Source organism: Haliaeetus albicilla, chromosome 2, assembly GCF_947461875.1.
Source record: "Haliaeetus albicilla chromosome 2, bHalAlb1.1, whole genome shotgun sequence".
NCBI lineage: Eukaryota > Metazoa > Chordata > Aves > Accipitriformes > Accipitridae > Haliaeetus > Haliaeetus albicilla.
Window position 1 is genome coordinate 54794874 of NC_091484.1, and position 19513 is coordinate 54814386.

Sequence of the window (19513 nt, forward strand, 5' to 3'; positions counted from 1 at the left end):
GTGCCCATTGCCTCTTGTCCTGTCACTGGACACCCAGAAGAGCCTGGCTGCATCTTCCTTACACCATATTGTCTAGGATTTATACAAACTCATAAGATCGCCCCTGAGTCTTCTCTATTCCAGGCTAAACAGTCCCAGCTCTTGCCCTCATATTTCAGATGCTCGAGTCCCTTAATCATTGTTGAGGCCCTTCGCTGGACTTGTTCCAGTATGTCCATGTCTTTCTTGTACTCGAGAGCCCAGAACACTGGGCCCTGGCACTCCAGATGTGTCACACTATTGCTGTGTAGAGAGGCCTGTGGTGTTTAACGTGCTCATCTGATCTTGACAGGGAGTGAAGAGTGAAACAGCACCAACAGCAAAAAAAACTAATGAGTAAGCTTTTCAGGCCTGTAAAAACAAAGGTTGGTAATAAAACACAATAGAAGACCTTCAGAAAACTTGCTGACTGCACTTGGCAGATGAAATTAACTGTAGATGAAAGGAAAAGCAATGTGATAGGGTCTAACGATCATTACTCTTCAGTAATGATCCCCCATGAAACAGGGGGGATTGTTAAGAGGAATTTGAATGTTAGAAATTACTAGAGAAGAAATAGATGGCTTCAGAAAGTAGTCTGTCATTATAAAAAAATCCACAGTTCCTGCATGTGTGCTGTTGAAGGTTACGTGCAGTTCAGGTCCCCTTGTATCAAAAAGAATAGAGCAGAACTGGGAAAGTCAGTTCGGTCTACTGAGGAGTCCTAAACACACACCTCTGAACTACAAGAGTGTTTCGGGAAGTAACATGGTGATTGCCCAGGTCTTAATTCCCTTCCCTGAGGCATTTTAAGTTGAGATTTGGCTGTTATTGGAGGTGGGCTACTACACAGAATTTAGGTTTACCCCAATACATCTGTTCTTACATTAATCTGAAACCCTGCTTCTGAGCATTGGGGAAAGAGAGGATGTGGAGATTTGTAACAGAAAAGCGAGGGTTGCTGTGGATGGCAGTGTGTGTGCCAGCACCAGCAGAAACAGCAGAACAAGAGCGAAGGGCATGACCTGCATCGATAATGATGGACGCTGCTCCCAGTCAGTCAGACCAGGTTGCGGGGCAAGCCCAGATGGTGGGTGCTGGCAAGACCATAGCACCGACAGCTCCTCAGTGGCGGGCCCTGCGCTTTACGCGAGGAGGATGGCAACAAGCTAGCATGTCACACGTGCCATTCCTTTATGGCATTAATGTGAGTGTGTAAAACCAATTTGTTAAGAGATTTGTTATATAGATTTTCCCCAGATCTTGCACTGAGTTTTGTTACACTAACGTTCTACAAGAGACATTGTTACTTGTTTCTACCTGGAAATACTGCAATGAGTTGCTCAAAAATATTGTTGCTCACTAAAAGCTGAGGTGAACTTGTCAGTTCCTTTTCTAACAGTCTCAACTCATTCAGGGTGAGCTGTAGGACATTACAAACAGATTAAGCTTGACTTGGAAGCCTACAGAGGGAGTATATCGCAATATGCATTCCTGTCATTATCCCACAGTATTTGTTTCTATGTATAGCCTTGCGTGGATACGTTAAGTTTCAACATAACATTTCCACTTATCTCACCAAGGGAGCAGTTAAGGCGCAGTCAGGCTCTGCAAGTTCTGCAGGTAAGAAGCAGTTGCTTTTGGTTTTGTTTCAGCCAACAATAAATGCAGCATCTACTTCCATTTCCTCCACAGCTTGTGATCAGCTTCTCATGAAAAGAAGGGGACAAATCTTTTATCTTGCCTAGCAGCAGTCTACTACTAAACAGTTTAGAAACAAATATCTAAGAAAGCAGGAATAGTGAAACAGGAGTTATTAGGATCAGCACCATGAAAAACTATTGATTCTCCTGACACAAAACTCCTCCTTTCTCACACACCATACAACCATCCCACTTTTGGCTGTATGCAAAAGATGAACATAGGTAAGTTTTTCAATAAGCTTTACTAGCTGATATTTGCTTATAACTTTTGATGGTGTTCTGTTGAATGTGTATTTAATTTTTAAACACTTATGCCATGACTACTTTGTGCAGTCAGACTTTACAGCTAGCTTATGCATTCAGCACTGAACCAATAGGTACACAGAGATCACCAGAGAGCACCTTGTTTCTTGAGAAATATTGACAAAGCTTTCCCTTGGCCATTCATTATGCTGTCTTCAGTCAATTCTCGTTTTGAAGTTAATAGTCACTAATTGTTTTGTGACATTTTGAAAGGTGAGAAATACATGGAAAAAACAACCCAGTACATAATGACAATCAGTGAGAGAGAAGATGAGTCGGCAAGATCCTGGCAGAAGCAGCACCCCACCAAAAGACGACAGAGGGAAGATCTCCTGACATTCTACCTTCGTATGCAAGATGCAAAAAAACCCCGTTCCTCTGTAAACAAGCAAAATGACATTTTCACTCTGCCATGTCCTGACTCCTTGAGAAGAGGTAAGTGGAAAATTCCATATTCGGATTCCTGTAATTTGGGAAATAGATACTCTCAAGAAAGGCACGCTGATTAACAGGACAGGGTATCTTTGCTTTAATTCTTAATGGCCTACTGAAATCTAGCCTTCGGAGAGAAGAGGTTCCCAAATTCAGCTCACATATTTCAGATTCATTGCCACAAGCAGCCTTAGAGTATGATTTTATCCAAATGTGATCTTATCAGAAAGAAAGGGATCATTGATTGTGTAGGATACTAGGTACATACACTTGTACAGGACTCTGAGTCTGGCATAATCCATGGTTTTACCAGATAACTTTGATAAGGTGGCTAATTATTGGCTAAGTAATCCCTTGCTATCCCTAAAATCAATTACCTCTCCTTCTGTATAGATTAAAACAACCCGTTGCTATTTTCTCACGATCCTGGTTGTCAGTAGCCCTGTTAGATGCTCTTTTTGTGAGCAGACTATTTTCCTTTGGCTTTTGCAAGTGTGTAACTCCTATACAGAGCATCAGACAGTAGGAAGTTTTCTTTTAGTTTCCTTTTCTCCTCCCCACATAATCTATTCACTGAAGTTATTGACTGGCACACCAAAGTGAAACTACCTTAACTTTGTACCTTTAGCAAGAAAGTAATCTGGAAGCTATAACGTAGCATTTTCTCATATAAAAAGTGCACCCGGATGTGTTACACCCTTTATTTGTAAATCAATGAGTTTATTGAGCCAATAATCCCCGCTTCATAACTGGAGGGTGCCCATGGAAACAAAAGCATAGAGCAACTTTTTACTCCTCTGAAGTACTCCCTTGATACAATCTCTGAGGTCTTGTGTTTTGCTATTCTGTCTGTAAAGCTTTCATCAATCAACCGAATTGGGATATGTGCTTGTACATACATTGGAAAGGATTATCCAAATTTGACCTTCTGAAGACAAAAATAAATGTTCCTACTGATGTGTCAGTAAGACTTGTGTTAAGAAAAAAAAATTTGTGTGTTTGTTTAGAACCTGGATCAGTTAACAGACCCAGTTTGCAGAAAGGCACATTACATTGGCAAAGGCAGAGAGGTGATGATCTTCAGGAAAGAAGTGGACAGAAGGACCACGAACACAGATTGTGTAGGAGGGCAGCAGGAACTTCTGAAAGTAGCTTTGCCCCCAAAAGAAAACCTAAACTGTTTCCTGAGAAAAGAGGAACACTCCTTTGTTCTCCCTAAATGAAAGAGTTCAGAAGATTTTGAAGGAGCCCAAATTGCCATATGTAAGGAAACAGATGCCTGGGTTTACTGTTCTGAGTCAGCTAAAGGGATGATGCCCAGCACAGTATAATCTTGATGTTTTCAGGTAAAAACAATCTTTCTATCCACAGCTAGATTCTAATTATACTTCTGTTTCATTAAACAGACATCAAAGTACTGCAGCATTTCATCAAGATGCATGAACCACCTCGAGACGTTGTCCATGAAGAAGTTGTTATTGTCACTGAAGAGACTGAAGTTATCAAAAAGGAAGTTACCAGAGAAAAATAACCTCACTGAAGCTGTAAGCCAAATGCAAGAATAAAGGAGTCAGTCAGCAAGCAGATATTCCCCAAGAGCCAGTATTGGAATCACCAACTAGAAGGGTTGAACCAAGAGATTCATGTAATCTTCCTGAAGGTAATTGTGACTGTGTGGGTGAAAGAGAGACAATCCCCAAATAACTATTAACAACTATTAATTATTGTGAAAGTATTTCTGCTTGGGACATCATGTTCATCTTTCATAATTTTGGAAATGTACTCTGTTAGCTAAGAGATGTACTAACTCTATCTGTGTGTTAATAGATTAAAACTACAATTTATTTGTCTGATCTTTCTAATTCAATAAATGTAAAGAGCAGTTGAAACTACAGTACTGTTAATATTTTTGTTCTCAATTCTGTAAGGCCATTAAGGCTTTACTAATCATAATATACAATATATCACCAACCACAATAAATGTGATCTTTGCTTCTTGTATAATATTCAGTGTAAAGTTGAAAACTGCATTACCTGAAGTTGAAGGCTGCACTACCTCAAAGCAAGGCTAGTATTGGATACCTACAGCTAAGTTCAAACGGTAGGGGCCAGCTCCTGGTTTTTGTGTGCATCCAGGTTTTGCCAGGATGAATGAGGTGATCGTCATGTGGCATGCCACAGCAGCAAGAGGGGACCTCTAACCTCATTTTAGAAGGACCCTACACAGCCACACATTTATTAGTTGTGTTTGCATAATAGTCATGTTTTGGCAGAGGACGGTAGCATTCCCCTTCCAACAAAGCCATTGCCCAAATGCAAACCATTCTCCAGCACATATTGTTTTGGTACAGGAAAGTTCAGGTGGTTCTAAGGGGTACTCCTCCCACAAATTTCCCACCCCTACTCAGATTATTCGAGCCTGATTCTGAGGATGTTTTGTTATGAATTTTGATCGATTTGGTGTATAGATTTCTCTGTGTATTACTCAGTTCCATATGCACTACTCCCCAGCCCCAGTTGTAAAAATTGTGCATTTGTCCATGTCCCATTTCCCACCCCCTTTACTGGCAAATCCCCTTTGTACATCCTTCGCAGAAAGTTGTCCATGTATCCCTAAAAGCCCATGGGGATTTTATGTTACATGGCAAGTTATGATGGGGGGGTTGGACTAGGTGACCTTTAAAGGTCCTTTCCAACACAAACTATTCTATGATTCTGTCATTTGTCTTCATCCTTCAAGTGTGAGTTGGTCAAATTCTTGCCACCCATATCCCTCAGCCTCTCCTACCCCTGAAAATGTTATTTGTTCCCTTTTCTGATGTGGTGGTTCACTAGTTAAGGTAAGCGATGATCCAGTATTAATTAAAAACATAGTCCCTGGCATATTCAGAAATGTGCTCTGGATCTCTAGCTGTCTGTGGAGGGGTTGATTTTGATATTAATGCTTAACCAGGCCCCCTACAGTGGGCCTCCCTAATGAAGGGATAATGGAGTCATTGCTGCCACTTCCCTAGACCTCAGCAGTTTGCTTGGGAAAGTCAGATGCTAGAACATTTAAAGCACCTTTCACTGAATGGAAAATTGTTAAATTCCCACCCGCTTTGGGCATTTCCAACCACCCGTGCTTAACTGTGGCCTGTATTTAATATCCCGAGTTTTTTTCCCCATGACAGTACATCAAAAGTGACGTAAGGAGCTCGGCTGTCTCTTCCAGCTGCTCCGACCCAGGACGTCTCTGGCCTGGTGGCCGGAGCCCAGCCTGCGGACCCGGGGCCTCTGCCCAGGCTGGGGGACATGGCAGTCGCTATCCTGTTTGCAGGTTCAACCAGTAGCGAAACTGAGCATGGATCACCGAGACACAGGGACACCCCTACAGACACACAAGCACAGAGGACGCTGACACGACTAGTCACACACACTGCCACAGGCAAGGTGCTGCCTTCAACAGTACCCACATGCAGGTCTCACGTGAAGCATGTACATGGGCAGCCAAGTCCCTTCCTCCTCCGCGGCTGGCAGAGACAGGGGGTGACTAGCGCAGGCCCACACGACACTCTCCAGGTTCACAGCCATACGCACATTCGCACATCCTCAAGCATGGCCTCTTCACCTGCCTGCCACCCCAACCAGATCCTGGGCCCCCCTTACCAGCCCACGGGTCCCTGACTCACTGGCCGGCCCAGCTTGGTGCTCGCTAGCAAAACACACGGCACTCACACACTTATCCCTCATGGTCCCTACATTCACGGGATACCCTGGTTGTACCAGCATGGGCCCCCCACCTAACTGATGCCCCATCCCAGACCAGAGGCCTCCCTGACTCGCCAGCTGCTCCAATTTTAGGTTTGCCAGTAAAGGCACATGCACACCCCACACACCCCAGATCTGGGGAAGATACAGACACACGTGCCCAGACGCCACCAGGCACATGGGCCATGACCCGCGGTCCCACTTCAGCCGCTGGTGCTGAGCCCCTCACTCGCCTCACTCAAACCGCTCCCCCCGTCCCCAGTAGCTAGTTTTGGGAACATACACCATTCCAACCCCAGCAGCCAGGAGTTAAAGACCCCCAGTGTTCCACCAGCCGGCACCACAGGCCTGGGCGCCCACATCCCCAGCCTGACTCCAGTAGCCAGCATCAAATTCCACTTGGACACGCACAGGTCTCATAGTCCGTGCAGCACCCACACACAGGGTAGAGAGATTACACAGACAGATAGTTAATAAAAGATTTAATAAGAAGTTATAAGGTGACAGGACAGGCTGCAGTGACCAGGCACAGGGCTCAGCTGGACAAGTGTACTGACCGGCCTGGTCAGGATTTCTGTCTACAAGCTTGCTCTCTTTTTCCTCATCAACCCAATTTTGTGAAGCCTTTGGTCAGACAATTTTATTTCAAACAATAAACAGTCTCACACTCCCCATATCCTTACAGGGGACTCTTCGTGGACTCTGCTAGAAGAGATCATGGAGGAAACAGGCAAAACGTGCAGCAGGAAGTCACCTGAATACGTGACGGTATTCAGTCAGTGGTGCTGAAGGAACCTACCGATGTAATAATGCAACGTCTCACTGAAAGCCAGGTGGGTCGCACCATGGCAAAGATGGTGCCAACTTATAAAGCTACTGTCATGGCTTAACCCCAGCTGGCAGCTAAGCTCACTCACTCGCCCCTGGTGGGTTGGGGGAAAGAATCAGAAGAGTAAAAATGACAAAACTTGTGGGCTGAGATAAAAACAGTTTAAAAGGTAAAGCAAAAGCCATGTGCGCAAGCAAAGCAAAACAAGGAACTCATTCACCACTTCCCATCGGCAGGCAGGTGTTCAGCCATCTCCAGGAAAGCAGGGCTCCATCACGCATAACGGTTACTTGGGAAGACAAAACACCGTAACGCCGAACGTATCCCTCTTCCTTCCTTCTTCCCCCAGCTTTATATACTGAGCATGACATCATATGGTCTGGAATATCCCTTGGGTCAGTTGGGGTCAGCTGTCCCGGCTGTGTCCCCTCCCAACTTCTTGTGCCCCCCCAGCCCACTCACTGGTGGGGTGAGGTGAGAAGCAGAAAAGGCCTTGGCTCTGTGTAAGCACTGCTCAGCAACAGCTAAAACATCCCTGTGTTATCAACACTGTTTTCAGCACAAATCCAAAACATAGCACCATACCAGCTACTATGGAGAAAATTAACTCTATCCCAGCCAAAACCACCACAGCTACTCCCAAAGAAGACGTAGGGTACTACAGATCATAAGCTCAGTGTCTGCATGGACAAATTAGTAGAAAGTACCAAAAGGAGAGGCGCTTTAACAGGTAGTGTATATTGGGGGGGAGCTAGCACAGTCTTTGGAAAGAGGAATTCTGCCTCAAAGTTACTGGCATTTTTGAAGGCCTCATCAGACCTGTGGACAAGGGAAATCTCATTGCTATATTTTGCTTATTTCAAAAAAAGAGCGAGCTTCACTCTTAGGCAAACAAAGCTTCCATGGGTTAAGGGGGAAAGTCCTAGCATGATGAAGTGTTTAAAAGATGGAAAAAACATAAGAGTTTGAGTGAATGATTAATTCTGAAATTGGTGGAAAGCCATTGATGAATCCTGCAAGGATCTTCTTCCATGGTCTATGCTGTTTAACATATTCATAAATGATCTTGACACGGAGTGAAAACTGAAACAGCAACAACAAAAAAAACCCTAATGAGTAAGCTTTTCAGGCCTGTAAAGACAAAGGTTGGTGTGGTGATAAAATACTACAGAAGACCTTCACAAAACTTACAGACTGCACGTGACAGACGAAATTTCATGTAAATGGAAAGGGAAAGGCTTGCTCTGTCTTACACACCATACTACACCTCAACTTTAGTTATGAGCAAGAGATGAACAAAGGTGAGTTTTTCCATAAGCTTTATGTCCTGGTTTCAGCTGGGATAGAGTTAATTGTCTTCCTAGTAGCTGGTACAGTGCTATGTTTTGAGCTCAGTATGAGAAAAATGTTGATAACACACTGATGTTTTCAGTTGTTGATAAGTAGTGTTTAGTCTCAAGTCAAGGATTTTTCAGCTTCTCATGCCCAGCCAGCGAGAAAGCTGTAGGGGCACAAGAAGCTGGCACAGGACACAGCCAGGGCAGCTGACCCAAAGTGGTCAACGGGGTATTCCATACCGTGGGACGTCATGCCCAGTATATAAACTAGGAGGAGTGGGGGCAGGGGGATTGCTCCTCAGGGACTAACTGGGTGTTGATCAGCAGGTGGTGAGCAATTGCACTGCGCATCATTTGTACATTCCAATCCTTTTATTATTACTGTTGTCATTTTATTAGTGTTATTATTAGTTTCTTCTTTTCTGTTCTATTAAACCGTTCTTATGTCAACCCACGAGTTTTACTTCTTTTCCCGATTTTCTCCCCCATCCCACTGGGTGGGCGAGGGTGGGTGAGTGGCTGCGTGGTGCTTAGCTGCTGGCTGGGCTTAAACCATGACACTTTACTACCTGGTATTGGTTTACAACCTTTGCTGATGTTCTGTTGAAGATGTATTTAATTCTTAAACACTTACGTCAAGACTACTTTGTGCACTTTGTGTACTTAGATTTTATAGCTAGCTTATGCATGAACCAATAAATGCACAGGGGTCACCAAGATCTCACAGATAAAGGCCTTGTTTCTTGAGAAATATTGACAAAGCTTTCCCTTGGCCATTCACTATGCTGTCTTCAGTTGATTCTCATTTTGAAGTTAATTGTCACTAATTGTTTTGTGACATTTTGGAAGGTGACAAATATGTGGAAAAAACCAACACAGCGCAGAACAATGATCAGTCCAATGAAAGGGTATGAGTCAGCAAGATCCTGGCAGACGGAGCCCCTCACCAGAAGACCAGAGAGGGAGGATCTCCTGGGATTCTACCTCCATATCCAGGATGCAAAAAGAAGCTGTTCCTCTGTAAACCAGCAAAGCAGTATTTTCACTCTGCCAAGTCCTGACTCCTTAAGGAGAGGTAACTGGAAAATTCCCTATGTGGATTCCCATCATTTTGGAAACTAGCTTCAATTTCCACGTACTTGGTAGATTAGTCTAAGAGGTTAAAAAAGGGAAAATAAGAGGGGCTTCTTTACATCCCAAATGCAATGGGAGTCTGCTTGCTTTGCATGCATTGAGCAATACTGACTGCTGCAATGACTACCTTACCTCAGGCACTGCAGATTAGCAGCTCCTGGGAAAGTTTCTGTGTTCTTCTGCAGGTTTGTATGACATACGAACTGCTTGTATTTGCTAGTGGAGATGTTACACAAACAGAGAATGACTGTCTACCTTAAGTAGGCAAGTGCTGTTTTCCTTCTACTTGCTTTTTCACAACACAGGGGACATAAGACTATGCACCAGATCTATTAAATGGACATTTTCAACGTGGAAGGAACAGAAGGTCACTCTTTGCATAAACCTTCTCATCTTCAGCACACAGGCTCCAGAAAGCAGCAGAGACGATCACCGGCACATACTTTTGAAATCTAGGCAGCATAAATTACCCTGTATACCATCACCAGTATAAAACACTTACTGTTCAGCACTGTCATTATCTGCTACTGTTCATCAATCATCTTTGACATTTCAATTCATCACTTTGTGTTCCTGGCCCTCTGGGAATTGTAGAGACCTGGGTTTGAGGAGTGTGCAATGAAAGCCAAGGGAAACAACACTGAGCGCAAGCAGGGGTAGCGGTTTTATTTGTTGGCACTCTGGCAATCCTATTGTGCTCAATAGACATGCTGAAACATGTATTTTGCAGTCCCATACAATGTTGTAACTACTGCTTTGTCTTTTCTTGGGACCAGGGTATTGAAACAGCTGGAGAACTGCTGGCTTTCGCTTATGAAAGTACCCAGAAATGATGCTCCAAACAGCTGGTTCAGATAAATGTTATGAACCGAGAACTTATTAACAGTACCACCTGGGACCGCTACCAGAGTGGATCAGGTTGGTATTTTGCTACTTCTCTTCCTACTTCTTTTGTTTTTCTTTGTTGGTAGGATTATGGCACAAGAAAGAAATTAATCTCATTTCTTACCACTTACTATTGACATCTTCCATGCTCCTTCCTCTTAATTGAAGGCTGGAATCGCAATGTGAGGATAGTAAATAGATACGTACCTAGCCCGTGTACTGAAAACCATAAATTTTGCTAAAAATGTTTTGTTTGCTTTTTTTTTTTTGTTATTTTTTTTACTGGAATGAGTATTGCTATTATTATTCTGTGCACAATTGCCGACCAAATCATTTCGAGTGCTTTACACCTTAAGAGAGGTAAGTACATTGCTTAAGTCCATGATTTTTCCTTTCCAAGCTCTTTTATTTCTCCTATATAGATATAGAAGTGAAAATTCTCCCTAGTCATAAAGTAGTATTAAAAAACAATATCCGCATTATTTCTGTCATGGAAACTCCTTCCTGTTCTTCAAGGCAAATGTTCTTGGATAATACCAACTTCCTACAACTACAAAAAGGGTATCTTCTTCCTGCAGGCAGAGAAAACTGCAATATATGCATCAGGGCACACTCTATGTTCTTTGCCTTACTTAATATATTACATACACTCTGCATATTTTAACTCTTAGCTACATGTTCCATCTTTAGAACTAGAATTGCTTAACGAAAACGTCTGTTGACTGGTCACAAAGCTCTGAAGCTTAACACAAGGCCATAAACTCAGGAGCAGTGTATCCACCCACAGTCCAGTGATGCAAGAATGAAACCTACCTCAATTTTGACATAGGGGATACCGAAAAACAAAAGAGAGAATAATGGGTGAGCTCAGCTCCTTCAGTTGCAGGTCATCAAAGCCTGTCCCCATGGGATCCTGTGATATTCTTTCTGCTGTTGAGTCCATTTTGCAGGTCTTCCTTTTGCCCTTCATTTTCCTAATATGATAAATTTTCAGAGAGAGACATTGCTCTCGGAGGTCCCATTCTTTCAGCTGTGTCCATAAGAAGCTGTCTGGAGAGTCATTCATTCTTCCCATGTTACTGGTTGATGTTCTGGCCATGAAAAAACAGGACAGTACCATTGTTCAAATACCTATAAATAAAATTATAATGCTTTAATAACAGACCTTGCCTGAGGATCCACTCTCTTTAGGGACCTTACCATCAGAATCCTTGCCCATCTGGATTATTTTTTAGTACTTCCCAGTATAATCAAAAACAAAAATAAAAATACTTAGTGTTTACTAAGGGAGGTTGTTCCATAGCGCTCTCAAAAAAAGATTTTGTCTTTTTAGACTGTAACTGGACATATAATACTTGGAATTATTTTAGATAAAGTCTTTTAAGCATTCTTCTTTCACTGGTTTACATTCTGCTTGAGCATTCTGAGCTAACAGGTTGCCTGTTATGCCTTAGGTTCCCACCATAAAATGACTAGAATGCAATTTGGAGGAGTAACTGCATTTGCAACTATGTTACTTTTTATTTGCTCACTAGACAAAAGTTAGGTACTATTAACCGATTATGTAACAACAAATAATCTAAGCTGTCACAATCTAAGCTTTATATCTGTTTTATCAAGTCACTCAATTTCTGCTAGTTCTGTTTGCATCTCCCAAACTAGCAATACTCACAGTAAAAAGATAGAATTGAACTATCTGTGCTGGAAACCGTTAAAACTACCAGGACTGATTCCGCTCTCCCACTAAGCTCTGCCCCAGCTTCATTCTTCTGTCCACAGGTTTGCAACACTAAGGGCAAGACAAATCAAAACATGTAAGTGAAATATATTGTATTTCAAAACAGGTTTTTCTCATGAACATATTACCATTTATCTGTTCCTTTCTTGGAGTGTCTCTTGGAAACACTGAGTGTATCAATAGGAAGGCAGCTGCATCTGGAAGTCAGTTTAAGAAGTTAACAAAAACAGAATTAGAAATCAATTAAATGTTTCATGGAATTATTCAGTTTATTAACAGACCAGGAAAAGGAGCAAAAGCTTAAGTCAGCTGCAGTAATTTCAGGACTTACCTTTATACATGTCGCTGATGACAGTTTATTACTTACCATCCCTAACAACAATTTTGGGGGCTTCAAGATGTGTTGGCCAACTGCAGCTAAAGACAGTCTCACTGTACTCGGTGTCCTCAGGAAACCCTGACAAGCATAACCACATTAAACACCTCAAGCATTCTGCTGATTATTGGGGCAATTGTATGTACCCTTATAAATTAATACACAGGTGGTTTGCTTGATGTGCACCTATTAGATGTACTGACATGAGTTAGCCCGTACTGTACAGTACCTGTAATCGCTCTATCTGTCAGGGGTAGTATCAGTAGCTTCATATCACACTGCAGCAAACAAAATAAAAATGTTTAAATGCAGAGCTCCTTTCTTGTATTGGGGAGTCCAGCAAAAAATTTTAGAAGACAAGTTTTATGTTTAATCAGCTGACAAGTAGATAAATCAGCAAAAAAGACATCTAGAGGAAGTAAAAGGAGAGAAAGGAGAGGAAGGCCAGGAGCGAGGTCACCTTGGGATTAATTACTGCAACACACTGAACATGAGCACACATCTCACGTGTGTAGCAACTGAAGTTAGTTAAGATTTAACTCCGTGTTAGCAGTACACTGTTACAAATTTCTGAGCATTTTGAACAACTGACAGTATCCCTCGAATTTAGCACCTGCTCCTTAAGGTTGACTATTCTTCCTTGTATTTGAAGAGGGCAGAACTGAGGCTGCAGATTGAAACAAGTATAGCTGGTTCCCGCTGTCAGGGGTCCCACTGTATTAAAAGTTGTCAATACCTCAGACTTTCAAAACAGATTTCATCTTAAATCAAAGCTTTTCATGAAGTAAAAACATAAGCCTAGTACAACTTTTATAGACTTTCATACAATATACTAAAGTTGATTTGGGGCTTCTGGGTGCTATGGTCACATATGTCAGAAAAAAAAAAAGCTGAAAAGATCTGTGAATGTAAATTTAAGGCATTTAAGGCCACTTACAGCTCTTATCCTTCATAGGCAGCAGGAACCACTAACCCCAGGGAATTCAGGCCATACAAGCATATTTCATAGTGTTTGGAGCTGACTGGCTTGTAAAAAGCTTAGTGCAGAAAACTTTAACATTTGTATTTTAGTACGTGGTGGTTTTCCCATTCTGCTATTTAAATATTTTCATTGGTATACTGTGACTGTCAATATATAAAGTTAGTCTTTATTTCCCTTAGCAAATGCTTTTTTTTTTTCATTTGAATTACTTGAGGATTTTTCTTACCATCACTAATTGCAAAGACTGAAAAAACAATTTAAAATCAATTTTAAGACACCAAACTAACACACCCCCCCCCCCCAATAGTAACAATGTGAAACTCAAATCATACATCAGTGTTGGTTTGCTCAGGAAATAAAGATACACTTCTGCCATAAGGATGCCAGGACGGCAAAGCCAAACAACATTAATTTTTAAATCTGCATCCAGCTTTCCAAGAAATTTATCCCCTTATATAAGCAAAGTTTAGCAGGAAGCTACAGACATAGGCCCACATTTTCGATTCAGCTGAACAAAATTCCCTTAAAAGGTGACTGTTAAATAGAGTATTGCCTTGCGGAGGATAGGTTTTCATCTGAAGAAGAGAAATCTAAGTAGGTGACTCCTCTCCAGTGTAACAGAAAACTGTTAACTGCATCACTGACCAAGTTTAGTGTTTATTTGAAGCTAGTCTTAAATTATTTAAGAAGTAAACAAAACCTGCAGTCACAGTTAACTAAATTAAGCAAGTATATAAAGTGCTGGATGATTAAGAGTATGTCTTTTAACTCCTCTGGAAAATAAGTTAGAAAATAAGAACACTAAAGGCAACTTTCAGAAGCCAATTATTTGCTCACTAAAGTTGAAGATGATATGAAACTTGTGGTTTTGTCCCAAAATGAGCAATAATGTCTCAAGAACAGACCACAGAAATGATGCATCAAACGGAAAGAAAACTTCCACTTTAAAGATTTGATATAATTTAAAATAAATAAATACCATAATCCATAAAGTAAAATGAAAATTTTATAATTTTTTAAAACTTCTTGTATGGGGTTCACAGACCTGAGAATACACCCAAAATAACTTGTCCAAAGTATGCCTTTAAAAAATTATAAATTATTGGTAACAGTTTCTTTAATGGAGATTGCAGGAGTAGGTCCCACATGAGTCCATATATAACCCTTCTCTGGTCTTGTAGGAACAGTAGGAAAAGGAGATGATCGAGATTTGAAATATTCCGAAGGTGCATGACAAACAAATTCTAAATATTCCATTTTTCTTGGGAGATCTTCTTCTGGTCCTAGGAAACAAAAAAAAAATCTTCAAAGATGAAATTTCAAGGCATAAAATTGGAGTATGCAGGACTTAAAAATATGCAACAACAGCCAACATCCCTTGGAGGGATTCCTTTTCAATCAGTGACTTTCCTGCCAAAGTAGCCTCAAATATGAGGCAAGATACCTCTACCTTTATTTTTCCTGAGCTGATCTTTTTCTTTTTTTTTCCCCTCATTTGAAGCATTCAGTTATTTGAATGAAGTACTTTTGTTAATATATTTTAAACAGATACTATTTGTGGCCTGCCTGTGAAGAGGATTTTTCTGAATTATTAATAATTTTATCATCAGTAGCAGAACACTCTCTATGCCAGTGCTTGCACGCTATGTATTTTAAGTACCCAAGATGAAGATCAGCTAATTCAGGTCACTTTAAAAGAAACAGCTCGGACTGGTGTATCAGGTTTATAGTGTAGTAACTTCAATTCTATCTATGGAGTAATAATTTGATCTTTAAAGCTGCAAGACTCTAATTATGCCCGTGAGCGCAAATACTCAGATAATCACACTCGCTGCAGTAGCGCTAATCATATTATATACAGAAGATACATAAATGATCTTGACAAACAAAAAGGTTAATTAAAAAAACACAACTCTGCATTAGTCTAGGCACATGTAAGTAGTTGTATAAAACAAAGACTTAGAGATTACCTATGATATAGGATGCTGGGTCAAAACAATCTTTGGGGCTGGCTTGCGTAGGAATGAGCCAGGTTAGCGCAGCACTCTTTTCACAATATTGGTCCTGAATAAACCCACGGATCTGAGCGTAGTATGTTTTTCCATCCTGCTCATCAACCACTGAAACAACATCTCCAATTTGATAGTATACACCCTAGAAGATGAAGAAACAATAATTAAATCAAACAATCTGATTTTAGAAGCTTTACTCTGTGATTCTGATTCATATCTTAAGTATCTGTATCTCAAATTACCCCAGTCTTGAAAGACAGCCTTAATTCAGCCACATGCAAAAGAACGGTGGCATAAGATAGAGCGCTGTCTCACCTAAGCAGTCATCAGCACCGCTTGTGCACAATCACCCAATGTCTAGGAGTCTGAGGCTACGCCTCCTGTCTGCAGAGTGGAGATGGTCTCATTCCGTCAGAAGCAGGAGAGTGCAACACCCCCTTCCAGAAAAAGTAACTGTAGTAATTTCCCTGTGTGCGCAGGGAAAGCAGCTTTCTGTGTATGAAGAAGTTCACTCATCTGAATGCAAAGGAGTCCCAAAACACAGATCCACCTCCTGCCACCTTCCATTGTCCTCTGCAACGTGTGAGGCTGCGCACCAAAGGCAACTCACTTCATGTTGTAACAGCGTTGCACAGCACAATGCAGTGCCTGCACTACCCATCAAGACCAGAGTTTGCCAAGAATTATCCAGGAAGGTTTTGTTTTTAAAAAAGATAAAAAGAACACAAAAAACCCAAACAGCCCCCTTCTCAAAAGCACAGCAAAGTATCAAAATAGAAACATTTTGCATATGTCGTGGTTTAACCCCAGCAACTAAGCACCACGCAGCCGCTCACTCACTCCCCCCCATCCAGTGGGATGGGGGAGAAAATCAGGAAAAGAAGTAAAACTCCTGGGTTGAGATAAGAACGGTTTAATAGAACAGAAAAGAAGAAACTAATAATGATAATGATAACACTAACAAAATGACAACAGTAGTAGTAAAAGTATTGGAATGTACAAATGATGCGCAGGGCAATTGCTCACCACCCACCGACCGACACCCAGCCAGTCCCCGAGCGGTGATTCCCCGCCCCCCCTTCCCAGTTCCTAAACTAGATGGGACGTCCCATGGTATGGAATACCCTGTTGGCCAGTTTGGGTCAGGTGCCCTGGCTGGGCATGAGAAGCTGAAAAATCCTTGACTATAGTCTAAACACTACTGAGCAACAACTGAAAACATCAGTGTTATCAACATTCTTCACATACTGAACTCAAAACATAGCACTGTACCAGCTACTAGGAAGACAGTTAACTCTATCCCAGCTGAAACCAGGACAGCATACAAAGATCACATTAAATAAAACTTCTTAGGAATAAAGAAATTCTTAGGAATTCCTGATAAAAACACTCAAGACAAGACATTAATTCTTTTCTGAACTAGTCAACAGCAGAGATTCATTTGGGATGCCAGACATGAAGCATCAGGTCTCTAGAGAGTATATGGAAGCTCAGTCTACCACTTCTCCTCTGGCTGTGCAGTCTCCCACTGGCTATCCTCACCTTTTCTTTGGGGGAAAAGACATTTCAAATGTTTTGTTTGTACTACTGGGAAACAAAAGCAAATTTCAGAACTTCAACACACTAACACCTTGGCATGCTGTTAAAAACTCTCTCAGGCATGAATGCGAGGAAGGCTAGCTTCTGCTTTCATTGCAATAGTCAACAGATCCTGTTCCCAGGGTCTTTGAGACTGGTTGCACTCAGCTCTGAAATGGGAGCCAGTTTAGATGTTAGGGCAGTGCAACCCACGCCCTCTACAGGCAACATTCTCTGTGCCTAAGGTAGGAAACATCACACAAATTTAAGTAATCAGCTATAGTCACTTTTGCTTGACCTCTGCACGGTGAAAGTTAAAAGTTTCAAAACCTTGATTGCAATTATTACTAAGGAAACCAGATGCATCTTTTTCTTGGAAGAAAAAAATGGGACGATGACAAATATATAAACTACTGTGGTGAACTACCTTGCAAGACTTAATGGCAAGAACATAAGGCAGAGCAAAATCCTACACAACTGCTAGGCAAGGAAGAACAGTTTCTGGGAATACACCCCTAGTGCTTTCACTATCTGTGATAATTTTTGACACTGGAAACAGAAACAGCGAGCTCTTTTTTTTCAAACAGATTTGCACAAACCGTACCTTATAGAAGATTGATTCTGCTGTAATTATAGTGGATACAGACTCAGGAGCCTTGATGGGCTAAGAAAAGAACATAGAAATGGAAAATCAAGAGGGTTAAAACAAACCAACCATGTAATATAATTCCAGGTTGGGTTTCTTCCATTTAGACAACATACTGATACGTTATCCTCTTAGAAAATTAGCAAACACAGGAAATGGGGCGCAAACATTTCAAACATCTCTACGTTAAAATCGGAAACAATAAGGTCAGCATTTTCACCCTCAGGATTTTAAGCGGAGAAGCGAGTACTAAACTCAGACGGCTGGTTTCTATTTAGACACAACGCCTCCCCTCGAGAAGCGAGCCCGAAGGACTGGGTGCTGTGCGGACGGACCGGTGGGTCACGCCGGCGGCCGCGCCCGCGCTACGGAGGAAGAAACCGGCTCCGGCTCCGGCTCTGGCAGCGACTACGGCCGCTTCCCGGCCAGGCTTCAGGCCGGTTTCGCGGCAGGAGCTGCACAGCTCCGCGCCGGGGTCCAGCGCGCCGGCAAGGGGAGGCTGGCGGGGGCCCGGCCCTGCGGGCCCGCCGCGGGGAGCCGCTTCTTCGGGGGACGAGACGGGGCTCCAGGTCCGCCCCGGGGGCCCGCCGCTTCCCATCCCCGCCGCCGAGAGCCGCACGCCACCTTACGTTTTTTAACTTAAAGATGTGCCTCCTCCCCTTGCCCTTCGTGGAGACCTTCTTCTCGGCGGCGGGCGCCGACTTGTACTTGGTGTTCCTCAGCCGCGCAGAGCGCCGGTGGATCTCCTGCTTGCTCTAGGGGGGAAATTCCCGAGTAAATAGACGGAAGGGCGCTGCCCCGGGCGCGGGGCTACGGCCGGCCCGGCCCGGCCCGGCCCGGCCCGTCCGGTCCCTGCGGGCTCACCTGCTTCCCGCCGCCGCCGCCGTTGCTGTGCTGGGCGGCGGCCGAGGTGGTGGCGAAGGCGGCGGGCCCGGGCGGCGCGGAGCGGGCCGTGCAGTTGTTACACAGGATCTCGCCCTGGCCGCCCTTCTTCCACATGGAGGAGGACGTGCTGCGGCACACGCTGCAGGTGGGCTTCAGCCCCAGCGGCATCCTGCGGCCGGCGGCGGGGCCCGCGGCCCCGGGCAGCGAGACCGGCGGGGAGCGCGACGCCGACACCGGCCGCGGCGCCGGCCCCTTCCCGCCGGCGGCGGATGTCGCTGCGGCGGGCCGAGGCGCGCCGGGAGGAGCGGGGCGGCCGGCCCTGCCCTCTGCTGGCTGCGGGGCCGCCCGCCGCCGAGGGGCGGCCGCGGCCCGGACCGCCTGGCCTGGCCTGGCCTGGCCTGGCCTGGCCTCGGCGCCCGCCGTGCCGACCCCCGCGGGGCACCGCCTCCCGCCGGCGGCCGGTCCCGCCGCGCGTGGGCCCCGGCAGGGGCGGGCGGCTGCGGCTGCGGCGCGGCCTGGCCCGGCCCGGCCCTGCCCTGCCGGCGGGGTCGGGGCCTCGGCGGCCGGGGAGACTTTAGGGGCAGAGCGGAGCTCCGTGGGCCCGTGTCCCGCCGACGTAAAGGCTGTTTCTCTCGAAGTGGCAGTCAGCCAGCGTTGGCTCTCGGTCCCCGAGGAGAAAGGGTTCGTGTCCCAAGCAGGGCGCGTCGCTTGCCTCGGCAAAAACCGTGACGGAGAGGCAGAGCAGCGTCCCTGCGATCCGGCGAGAGCCGCGGGCGGTCCGGGGCGAGACCCGAGGGGCGCAGCAAAGCAGGGCAGCCGCCCGCGGTACCCGCGCCCTTCCCATTTGCCGGCGGACGCCAGGCGCCCTCGGCCGAAGATGTATGTGCAGCTGCCATCCTTCCTAC

General features: G+C 44.2%; 1 protein-coding gene and 1 long non-coding RNA gene across 2 annotated transcripts; one reads left to right on the plus strand and one right to left on the minus strand.

The window, feature by feature from the left end:
• The first annotated feature begins 2266 nt into the window (after positions 1 to 2266).
• LOC138683429 (uncharacterized) lies at positions 2267 to 6997 on the plus strand. Its single transcript, XR_011322960.1, has 3 exons — positions 2267 to 2459; positions 3863 to 4116; positions 6892 to 6997. It is a non-coding gene; the product is annotated as an uncharacterized lncRNA (long non-coding RNA).
• Positions 6998 to 14475: 7478 nt separating this feature from the next.
• On the minus strand, positions 14476 to 18895 carry GATAD1 (GATA zinc finger domain containing 1). The gene is made up of 5 exons (XM_069775177.1): positions 18588 to 18895; positions 18353 to 18478; positions 17682 to 17741; positions 15458 to 15641; positions 14476 to 14770 (listed from the first exon to the last, which is right to left on the minus strand). Exons 1-5 carry the CDS (start codon positions 18774 to 18776, stop codon positions 14580 to 14582), a joined length of 750 nt encoding a protein of 249 aa, XP_069631278.1. The 5' UTR covers positions 18777 to 18895; the 3' UTR covers positions 14476 to 14579.
• Between the last annotated feature and the right edge of the window lie 618 nt (positions 18896 to 19513).

What these genes read in the sequence shown, in the direction of transcription:
- GATAD1 (XM_069775177.1), bottom strand. Translation starts at nt 18,776, where the DNA reads ATGCCGCTGGGGCTGAAGCCCACCTGCAGCGTGTGCCGCAGCACGTCC. An exon ending in ACATCTTTAAGTTAAAAAAC is followed by an intron (nt 17,742 to 18,352) that starts GTAAGGTGGCGT and finishes TTCTTTTCTTAG; the next exon opens with CCCATCAAGGCTCCTGAGTC. An exon ending in CCCAGCATCCTATATCATAG is followed by an intron (nt 14,771 to 15,457) that starts GTAATCTCTAAG and finishes TTTGTTTCCTAG; the next exon opens with GACCAGAAGAAGATCTCCCA.